At 34.3% G+C, this 12,211-nt stretch overlaps 1 protein-coding gene across 1 annotated transcript in view; it reads left to right on the top strand.

Moving 5' to 3' along the window:
- Window positions 1–12,211, top strand: part of Cdh8 (cadherin 8) — a 357,383-nt gene that overhangs the window by 283,725 nt on the left and 61,447 nt on the right. Inside the window, exon 8 of the mRNA XM_059263074.1 lies at window positions 1,711–1,832. Within this exon, the coding sequence (XP_059119057.1) occupies window positions 1,711–1,832 (122 nt within the window). The remainder of the gene's footprint in view (window positions 1–1,710; window positions 1,833–12,211) is intronic.

Below are 12,211 nucleotides of genomic sequence, written 5' to 3' on the forward strand. Positions count from 1 at the left end.
AAACTCTAGAGTTTCAATTTCCCTGGGAGAAAAAAATGACTCAAAACATCTGCGAAGGAGGCAAAGTTAGAGCTTGAAGCTTTGTTTGCTGCAAACACCATTCTTTTTACATTGCACCAACTCATGGTCAGGGTGAAAAGCGATGTAAGCCTTTAAGAACACAATCATTTTGAATTTCAAGTGTAACCTTTGCAGAGTTTTGTTGACTAGACAAAATTTGAAATGTCAGTTTCTTGTCTTAGAGACATGTGTTAATACTGTTTTTAGAATTTGCATTTCATTAAAACTAGAGAGCCACAAGCTTCCTCTATAGGAGGAGAAGGGATTAATTCATTAGATAATAAATGGCAAAGTGAAAAGGGTAAAACTTAGAAGGTATTTGATGTCATTTTCTTGATTTGCAGGAAGTTGCATCTCATTACTTTCATGAGAGTAATTCCATGGGGTCAATGTCAGATACCCATCATCAAATTAATTTTGAATGTTAGGTAATGCTTCCATAATTAGTTGAATCCAAATTTTAAGGGTTAGCTAGGAAGCAATAGAAAATTTGTAGCATGGTTCTAATTATTTTGTGTGTGCTTTGGAAGTCACTTTTATAAATAAAAATAATAATGAATATTTGAAGGTTTTAGAGACTTTTGTTAATCAATAATAATGAATATTTGAAGGTTTTAGAGACTTTTGTTAATCAATTGTCAAAAAGAGAAGTTTGATATTAAATGTAAGCCTATTTGTTTATATTGAAAACCAAACATGCTTTTCTCATTGTTTGCTTATAAATATTCAGTGTCACAGTGACACAAATAAATAATTGGCTCTCTCCATTACATTCTGTATAATTTACAACAGATCAAAGATTATAACATGGTACAGTCAGAGTCAAATTGCATGCATTTATTACTCACACAAGAAGTCATTACCTAACCCAGTAATACAATTAAGAAGCAACTAGATTTTTTTTTTGTGTGTGTGTGTGTGTTTGTTCACATACATATATACATATACTTACTTTATATTTAGTTTAGAAGCCTAAGGACTATTGGTTATTATTAGATTCTCTACTATAGGAATTGACCAAGAAACATTAGAATACTATAATCTTATTTATATGAAAGTATTTCTGAAAATATCACTACTATAATAACCCAGTCTTATCCAAAAATATGCTAAGATTGATTTTTAATGAAACACAAAGTTTACAAAATATATGATTTTTATCTCAAATTTTATCTTTTTCATGACTGTTGAGAACTTTTCAACATGTGATTTAATTCTGCACTTTTACTGGCTTCTTAGGCTTAATCTTAATAGATGCATGCTTAGAAAATGAGTAAGAGCTCAGAATGGGCACTTTTCTCCCCTCAGTGAACAGATAAATCTTTGTTGGATACATTGATTTTCCTTTACATAATGACTTTTATCAATAAACTTCATAAACACAATCTCTCTTAGCTTTTTTACATATGGTCCTTTGTGGGGTAAGCTCTAGAAAATGGTGTTTAGAATATTAATTCGTGGCCTCTTTTTTTATTTTTAAAGTAGTGAAGCACTTGCTGTTCTTCCTCAACACTTTTAGGTCAGACTTTATAATCATTACATGGAAAACATCATAGTGAAGGGAGGTGGAAATAGATAGAGAGAGGGAAGTTGAGTTACAAGTTCAAAGGAAACACCCTGAATGCTGATGCTGTTTTTTCCTTCCCATAGGAAACCACAGCCAGATATCCCGAGTGCCCGTTGCTATTAAAGTGCTGGATGTCAATGACAACGCCCCTGAATTCGCAGCCGAATATGAGGCATTTTTATGTGAAAATGGAAAACCCGGCCAAGTAAATATCTCCATGTTGTTAATGCTGAATATGTTTGTATACAACTGTCTCGTATTTAATTAACCTGCATCATCAAGTGCATTTGCATTGATTTGATCTACAAAGTCACAGGCATGAAACTCATCCAAATGGGAACAGAAGGGGATATTTGTCTTTCTCAGATATTAATTCTCTTCCTACTTATGACCAAATTGGCTCATAAAAGTGGAATGATCTGCTCTTCTATGAACCCAAAGCCAAATCATTGTCTTAAAATTCATCAGATATGGGTCATGTCTGGGGATTATCTTACTGTGCAAGAGCTTGAATCAGTCTTCAAATGACAAGAATCTAGTAAATAGCTCATGAGAGGCATGCATTTTTGTTTTATATTTAAAAGAATAACTCTTAAATGTTAACCCCAGAAAACCAGTAATTTATAGGAAACTTTAGGTAATGATTTTTAAATCTGTACACATATGTGTAATTTTAGGTAAACATAAGATAGATATCAATTTTTAGAAATGCTCATAAGGCATATATAGTTTTAATGATGGGACGCATTTTGCATAGACAGAGAGAGATAATGAAGACAGAAAGATGAAGGGCAGCAAATAAAAGTGTGAGGTAACATAAACAGAAAGATACAAAAGATGAAAAGGCAGAAAAGCAGGAAAGAAAAGAGGGAATGAGGGAGGGAGGAAAGAAGAGAGGGAGAGAGGGAGAGAGGGAGGGAGGGAAGAAGGGAGGGAGGGAGGGAGGGAAGGAGGGTGGGGAGAGGGTATAATTAAAGAACAAAATCTACAGAAATCACTATACTCTGAATGTCAAAATGGAACTAGCCTATGTAAAGTATTACTAAGCCACAAATGTAATAGATTTATTTTAACCAGGTGATGAAGTACTGTATGTTTAAGAAATTTATCATTTTTCAACTTCCTAATTTATTTCTGGATGGTGACATTTTAATTTAAATAAACAGCAGCTGACAGCATGACACTGGAGTTGTTAATCCAACTATTCTCGTGCCTCATGTGGGTGTTAGGAATTAAACTTACTATTTGCCAAGAAGCTTACCTGACAAGAGTCATATTTTTTTTATCCTAAAGAAAAGAATAGGACTGTAGGTAGCACTCTAGCTCTATTCTCTTATTTGATATTATAAAGGGATGAAGGGTAACCTACCCATAAAACAGTGGGCAAATCCTTCTAGACTATTCTTGCTTATCTAAGTGCTGAAGTTCCCACTCACCCTCAGTCTACCAAAAAGCAAAGCAAAACCAAAGAAAACAAACAAACAAAATGAAACACACACTTCACACACAGCAAAGCTGAAGTTCTCATAATAAAACGCATCATCTTTAAGTAACTAGGCACTGTGTTTTTTATCAAAACATTCAGCCTTAACAGTTTTTATTTTCAGAGTCCAAAATTTGCCTTATTTCTTAATTTCATGACACAGAATTGTCAAGTATGAATCATACTTTTCAAGCATCTTCCACTTATGATACTTATTAGCAGAATAAATCACTCTGTGTGTGTGTGTGTGTGTGTGTGTGTGTGTGTGTACATGTGTGCAAATGCCTGCATGAGCAAATATCAATGATATTATTTAGCCTGAATTAATAGACAAAGATTGATCAAAATGTGGCAGGTCAAGTTCAAGGATATGGTTGTTACATGGACCAGAAAATTGATAGGATAACACAGCCACCACAGATATAAGCTAGGCATTTATACGTCATACAGAATCTGTAAAATGCACTAGAATTTAAGTAGAAGTTCATTGCTCATGCAGAACTCATCACACAAGTTCAGAGTCAATTGAATTGACACTTCACACATTGGCCTCAATAGTGATATCGACAGGAATGCTGCTTGGATCGCTAGGAATCTGGAGTTTGACCCTGTGGAATTTGACTGTTTATAAGGATTTAATGATTTTTTTCTGCAGTTCTTATCTTCAAAAAAAAAAAAAAAACCAGAATAAAAAGCAATGGAATGTTTCCTCACCTCTTCAATGCAACATCAAAATAAAAAAGTTGATTCTTTGCTTTATGAGTTTTGCAAATCACCATGAATGGTTTATTCTGTGAATGAATGTGTTTACTGTGTATGTGTCACCACACTGTGTCCCCTAATGAATGTGCTCTCAGCTTGCTTACTGGAGTTTTACTTCCACGAAGAGATCAACCATTGTTTTACATTGGTTTGGATCATAGATATGACTGGGTGAGGCATCTACTACTGTTCACACAACTCCCTTGTACTCTCTGAAAACTTTGTGTGAGCCAGAATTCATGTAGGGCTCTTTATATCATTTCTATCTGTTGATGATTAAATATCTAATTCCTACATTTTATCTTATTCCTACACTTCCCCAATTTTTTTTACTTGTTACTAAAGTATACAGTGTGCACTTAAAAAGTTTGAAATACATGTATTTCTTTTTCTTTTCCTTCCTTATTTTTTTTAAATGATGCCTCAATACATAGCACAGGATAGCTTTGTACTCAGAATGTCACTGATACTGTTCTCATACTCTTAAACCATTCTGTCTCAGTCACCCCAATGTTGGGGTTATAAGCACATACACTCATATCCAGCTAGAATTTGTGTTTAGTCATCTCTCATAATATCACACAAATGGCTAACTCACTTTGGAATTACAAAGTTCATCCTCAGTGATCATAATATCATGAAAAGTAAATACTTTAAAAAGAAATATCACTCACTACATTGATAGTTAAAAAGAGAAGTATCATTCACTATGTTGATAGTTATCAAATAATATCAGTAATAAATGTCTGTTAGAAAATAATCACAGAAAGGTACAGGTCATATTCCAATGACTCATGTACCTGGAATGTACACATTTCAGGATAAATACATAGAGAAACAGCTTCCTCAGAACCTTTGCACCTGGAGTAATTTAATAATACTCCAGGGAAACGTCTTGAAGATATCCAGTATAAATGGTCTGGACTGGAAGGGCATATGCAAAACAATTTAAAGTACCTCACAAAAATGGAATCTAGTGTAAATAGAGACACAGAATCTACTGCAGCATATTCGTTTCAACAGTATTTGATTTCTATACACACAACCAGAATCTTTAAAAAAAAAAAAAAAAAAAGCAAAGTGAGAGGACCCTTTACTGTGCCTGAACAATCAGCTCCACTTCATAAGGCATCTTATTAAAAGAGGTATAACTATGCTTTGGAAGAATCACACCTGTTTCTATGACCTTCTTAAAAATATGAAACAGAAGGTAGATTTCATAAAACTGATTCCCTCGAGAGAGCAGCAACTGTCATAGAGAGGCAGGAGTCATTGTCTGTCACAGAAAATCAACCCAAATCCTTTTGTTTTAAAATACTTTTTAATGGTCCTGCTAAATAGCTAAATGCAAATGCAATATTTTGGATCACTATGTATTCTCTTTAAACACCATATCTAAAATACATAGGTAAGTTATCTCATACCACATGATATCAAGTGGTATATATCTGCAGAATTTGAGTCCTAATCTGATTTTGGTCATCTACCAAATGATTGATTGTCAGTTAAATGGATGCATAGAAAAGATCTCTTCACGTAAGCCTGGATAAAACTGGGAATGTGAATTGCATTTAAAACAATATGTCTGATAGTTCCTACTTCTCATTGAGAGGGTGTTTATTGTTAGAAAGTATTCAGTAAGCATCAATTATATCGCAGGACTTTGCTAAGCATGAGAAATTCAGTGTCATACAGTATCTAAGCATCAGACTTTTATCATCGTAGAATTTTCTTTCTGCTACATGTGCATTTAATTTAGAATTTACAGATTTTCAAGAAATTCTTTCAAACACCCAGCAAGAGAAAGAAGCTAAATGGACCTAAAGAGATAACAACGCATCAAGAAAAGTCCTCAGATCCTAAGATAAGTTCCACAGGGACAGAAAACTTTTGGCAAAGAGTCAGCCAGAGTCTATCTGAAGAGACTGGGGATTCAACTGGGCGGGTTGGGGAACAGGTAACAAATGTGCAGAGACTAGCGTTTTCTTTAGGTGTGTGTGACAATTCTACATTCAGAACCAAACATGGGAAAGCAACTTAGACCAGCAGTCACACTTGGCCAGAGTCTCCAGAACACTGTTCTGTATCTTATTTCCTGGTCTGGACTTTCCTATAATTTTATTTCAAATACTAATATCTTGCTTACTATATATAGATTAATAGCAGCTTACTCCCAATAGCTCCTCAGCCCCGGGACTCCACAATTATTCATTTTTGGTATGAGTCTAAGTGCTCTGTTTAGTATTTGAAATACTTAGATAACAGGTTGTTTAAACTTTTTATTCCTTCATGAAATAGATTATCTTGTCTGTATAAATGAATGTAATGGATTATAATTTGAGTTCCACCAACATCTATACTAACAGAGACCTACCTTTTAGAACCAAGCCATTAGGTATGGTTTATAAAACAACAAAACAAAACAAAACAAAAAGACATAAGCTTAAAATTTTCATCTATCTCTGGGAACATTTTAGCCAGTTAGCATTTATTAAAGAATTATCACAGCTCACCAAAACATAATTACCCACACTTCTGGATGATATGTAGCATAGTTCCTATATAAAGGATAATAACAATATCTTAGAATTATGTTTTAAGTTGATTTGATTCAGCAGTAAGACATACTTCAAAAGGTAATTTCTCAGATATTATTATAGAGAGATTTGCTTTACTCCCAGACAGACAGTGTACATGCTAACCTCTTTGAATGAAAATTTGTTCATTTTTGTATTGAACAATATTAATTATGCATCTGTGGTGTACCAGCATTGTAACATCAGTTGGGAAAACAGTTTGAAAGGGTAGAAGCTTTCTCATGAAGGCTAATGAGGAACACATTGTAAACACAATAAAGTGGGTGAAATCATATTATTCAAAACTTTTCAGTTAGAAGGAAACAAAAATTAAAGCAGGTAACAGAGGAAAGCAACAATATTGCAAGAATCTAAAGTATTGTCAGATAACTGCATTTGTTTTATTTTTTATATTTGTAATTTAAAGTGAAACTAGAAAATGAGAAAAGACAAGGCATGAAGGGAGTGGGGCGGGGGGGGCTTATAACCATAAACTTAAGACAGTGCAGAATCCACAGCAAGATCTCTGCTTGAAAACTGAGGACGTCTGTGGGTGACAATATTTTCTAGAGTTTCATGTCTGAGTAGAATTTGCACCAATACTTGTGAGTGCAAACACATCTTTAAAAGGGAAGAGCCTGTAGGAGGCTGTAACTGCTGACCACGCTTACAACATGGTGCTTCTGCATCAGGTGTTGACAATGGAGACAGAAGCAATTGAAGCTTTATCCTGTAGGTGGGAAATGAGACATAGGATCATTTAACATATCATAGAAATTATTGGTTGAGGAATTTGACATTTGCAACCACTACAAAACTACGGAAGCCAAGGCTGAAGAAGATTGCAGTGTTTTGTCTTCTTTCTTTTTGTTTGAGACAGTCTCATAAGGCCTACCTGACTGAACTGGAATAGCATACTGGAGACCAGGATGGCCTGGAACTCCCAGAATTCCACCTGCCTGTGTTGGGATTGAAGGCATATGCCACCACACACTAAGTAAAGGTTTCATGATGCTACAGAAGTGTTTCAAACTCAGTTCCTGAAGGTGCCAAAGCCTTTGCAATTTCTAGAGTCTCGTTGTACTTTCCAAAGAAGAAGAATTTTAAAATGTTGTGAGTATGTAAAATAACTATTAAAGCCCTAGCCATGAGAACAATAAGATTCTGAATAAAAATGAGAAACACAATCAAACTGGAAAACATATATCAACTCCTGAGAAAAATACCATACTTTACTCAAAAGCACTCCATGAAACCTTGGATAAAAAGGAAGAATGCCTCATAAGAAAAGTAAAGATAATTATCCTTTAACAAACACAGGAAAGAATGAATCTGTAACTTTGTTCATTTGTTTTTCAGTTTCTGAGACTTTTCTAAGAAATATAAAGCAACAAAATAAAACGAAGGTGTTTTGTACCATCCGTGAAGCATTTGTTATGGGGATTTAATTTCAACATTTCCATCAGAAGTCCTCTTTCCTGATCTATCTGCATACACAAGTAGGAGGCAGGGCTGATTTAAACTAGAGGAAATTGATGATCTCAACAGAATATATGAATTACTATTTTTCACTTGACTTTGGGTAGAATAAAGATGGTTAATAGGATCCATAAAACTGTATATGGAGAAACTGTGTGTAGCAAAACCTTGTTAAATGAGTTATTAATAGGAATATGGCTTGCAGAGCACAATTTTGAGAAGATTTAAAGGACATATGATAACATACAGTTGAAAAATATGATGCAAGAGCAATACAAATGTCAGTCATATTTAAGATACACCCATATTGTGACGCAGAGTTAAGGAATGGGAGTTAATTTAAAGTCTCATATCTTAGGGAACACTAGGCAGGTAGGTATTAATATATCCATAAACATATAGACATATGGTTTTTAGCTTTGAGCAGAGCTTCACGTAGCCTATGTCAGCCTAGAAATCATTATGTAGCCATAGGTAGTCTTGCACTACTGGTTTTCCTGCCTTTACCTCTCAGGTTCATAAACACATATATAAAGTTCAACTCGTTTTTGTAATTAAATAATAATAGGGGTAGAACATCTCCAAATTAAAAATCAAAGTTATAAACTTTTCCAAAATTGAAGTATTTTTGTGCTCCTTGTATAGAAATTTTTACAACTGACCTTAGAGGAAAGGTAACAGTGAAAAAACAGTCAAAAATAGAGCCTACGGAAGAGTATGTGCTTGGCATGTAGACGCCCCTGGGTTTAGTCCCCAAAACTACATGCAAAGGAAAGTATGTTAGAAAAGAGACAAATTAAAATTATATCAAATTATCTTCAAATGGCATGTATAGGTATGCATGAAACAGAAATGAATTTCATTAATAAACCAGAGTCCCATCCTTTAGATGTCTTATTATAATTATGTATAAATTCCACATTTTTTAAAAATACCTTAAATTTAAAATTCTACAGCATTTTAGATAAAGGGATACACAATCATCTGTGTGTATTTAAAAAGTGTCAAAGCCTAAAAAACAAAATATGTATTATTAAAATCATATCTGTTATGTTTTTTCTTGTTATTATTACTTACTTTGAGGTGGCTTGCAGAAGTACAGTACAAACATACCCTAAATAAGTTATTACCACAGAGGACAAGACACTGTTCATTGTTTGAATGATTCATGATTCCTCTGATCATTTATATGCGTCATATTTTTCTATGGGGAAGGAAGGACACAGACATGTAGATGTAACCAACCGTCTTTTTAACTTTTTTTTTTTTTTTTTTTTTTGAGACAGGGTTTCTCTGTGTAGCTTTGCACCTTTCCTGGAACTCGCTTTGGAGACCAGGCTGGCCTCAAACTCACAGAGATCCGCCTGGTTCTGCCTCCCAAGTGCTGGGATTAAAGGCGTGGGCCACCACCGCCCGGCCCAACCGTCTTTTTAAATAAGAAACACAGAACCAATGCAAAGAAGAAAGGCAAGAGGTCAGAGCTAAGAGCTAAAACCTTACCCTTCCTCCTGTGGTGGTCCTACCTCTCTGAACCAGAGCTACTTTTTGTGTTAAAGTCCTTATATAGAATTTCTGTTCTGCCTTCTCATTGGTTGTAAACCCAACCACATGACCACCTTGTCACAGCCTGTCTGTATAGACCTCCAGGTTTTCCATGATTGTTATTGAGATTAAAGGCTTGTGTATCCAATAATGGCTGTACCCCTGAACACACAGAGACTTACCTAGCTCTGCCTACCAAGTGCTGGGATTATAAGCGTAGGCCACCACTGCCCTGCTTTCCTATGGCTTGCTAATAGCTCTGACCCCGGGCAACTTTATTTATTAACATACAAATAACATTTTAGTACAAATAAAATATAACCATACAGACACTCTTTTATTATTATTTGTATGCATTTTTGGATTAGGATTGATTTGTCAGTTTATCTGAATTTTTTCAAATTCCCTGGGTCTACATATAGGAACACATAGTGTCTAAATCTTGTTCTGAACCCTTGTACAGCATCTGGAAGAACCTCTTTTTTTTGTTACAATCCTAGCCCTTTTATTATGGTCCCTGCTGGGCTGAGATTGATGATTGTGAGAGACAATTTAGTAGTCTTTAGAGATGTAAAATGCATTCTTGCTCTATAGTTTATAAACCTATTAATTACTCAGTAAGACTTTAAGATAAGGTGAAAGTCAGGTGAGCACAGGCACATGTTTGTTTCATGTGTTTTTCTAAAGTATGTGGGAGCAGCATGGTTTTGAAGAAATTAATACTGACTCTAAATACTAACAGGATTTAAGATTAGGCTTTGTATTAAGGACATAAATTAGATGCAAACTAAAGCCAGGGGTATTAAAAAGATGGAGAAATTAATGGTCACAGTTCTATAGCCTTCAAGTGATATGATGCAACACCTTCCTGTAGAGGAGAAGAAGAACCTTCCATATTTCTAACCAGAAGTTGTAGATGATAGTATTTCTAAAAGTAGGATTCTGAAGACAACTTGTGCTGTAGCATAATAATCTGTGAGGTGAGATGGGGTTGTGTGTGTGTGTGTGTGTGTGTGTGTGTGTGGTTTTATTTGTGTGTTTTTGTGTGTGTTACTAAATAAGATTGAGAACTAAAGTTCTAGAACATTTATTTAAGAACAATTTGTTTAATTACATTTTCTTTGTATTTATGAAGGCTCATGGATTTCCAGAAGGGTTTTCTATGGTATTTTGGCCCTGTAATTCATTTCTGATTATAAAATACCTAACATTTCTATTAAAAGATATAGATAAAATTAATGATTGAAGGCAACCACCTGTAAGTCATTACCTTTTAAGAATAAATGATAGGACCCAGTTCAGCTTCAGAATTAATGTTTGCCAGCACACGCAGTATTGGCAGGTAAACTATATTCCAATAAGTTGAGTGTGGGAAAGAAACAGAGCAGAAAAAAAAGGATTGTGATGTCAAACCTATGAACACAACTCGAGTTTACATGTAAATGAAAGCTAACTACTTCAAATTCATAAAGCTCTGTAATAGATGGAGTGGTTTGTTTTTAATATTGATTAATTCTGGGGACATAAAAAATATATGATACATGTTTGGTCAGCAAAAGAACACAGGTAACAAAACAGATAGCAAAACCCCCAACATATTTAAACATGCTGCTTAGGAAACACCAACTATATATTTTTATGTCAGTTCAGTGTCAATAAAAATGACTAAGGCGAGGTCAAACATGTGATGAAGGGTTAGGTGTTTCAGAGTGGATTTATGAGGGCCCAAATCCTTCATATTTATTTAAAAGACATTGAAATTCCTCGTCCCCTTCCTGATGTCCTTCCTGTAGTTCTCCTTTTATGCTGTATGTTCTGAAGAGACATCTGGCATGGTGGAGGCAAAGGGTATTTCCATCTTTGAAAATGACATAGGAAGTCATTGTGAATAAGGCAGCAAAGAAAATCCAGACTAAGACTGGATGGCTAAACAAATTAGCCTACACATTCTGTCAATAACTTTTAAATAGACATAAACTGTGATTACACCTGGGTCCTTTTTCTAGTTTTGGTATTATTGGGTCATTTTGTACATTTCTTTGGGTATGTTTCCTTTAATATCTGTAGCTCTTCATTTTTTTTAGTAAATCAAATTATTTTAACTATATTTTCATGAAAAAATATTTTCAGAAAAATCTCTCTTCCTTTACATCACCTTCTATTTAAATCATTGTAGGAAAAATTAAAAAGTAACAAGATTTTTTTCTGAGAGATAGTGTGCTTCATTTGCCTCACTGGTCATCATTACACAGCATTCTTAGAGAATGTACACAAATACAAATACACACACACACACACATATATATACATTTATATATATATGTATGTATATATATATATATATATATATATACTTTTGCATTTCTGAATCCTTGAAGAATATTTCAAAAGTTATAACACATTAGGACTTTCTCAACTTGTCTCCAGGTAGAGCTATGACTATAAATATTAATTTGATTGTGATTTTTACTGTTCAGAATCAGGAGGGAACCATAATAGTGTTAAAAGCAAAGACATGAGCAATGAAATACATGGTTCACTTTCCAGTCTCCAACATGTTAGAAATGTAAGCTGAACTTTACTGAAATGCATATCTGAAAAATGTTGAAGTCAGTGAACCTTGGGTGAACCTTGCATACTGGTGAGAAGAATGTAGCCAGTATTTAATGAGACATGTTAAGGATGAGACATGTCATGTTTTTGATGTACTAGTAAGCCCCTAAGATTTACTTCTTAGGATAT

The sequence above is a fragment of the Peromyscus eremicus genome, chromosome 5 (genome assembly GCF_949786415.1).
Source record: "Peromyscus eremicus chromosome 5, PerEre_H2_v1, whole genome shotgun sequence".
Taxonomy (NCBI): Eukaryota; Metazoa; Chordata; class Mammalia; order Rodentia; family Cricetidae; genus Peromyscus; species Peromyscus eremicus.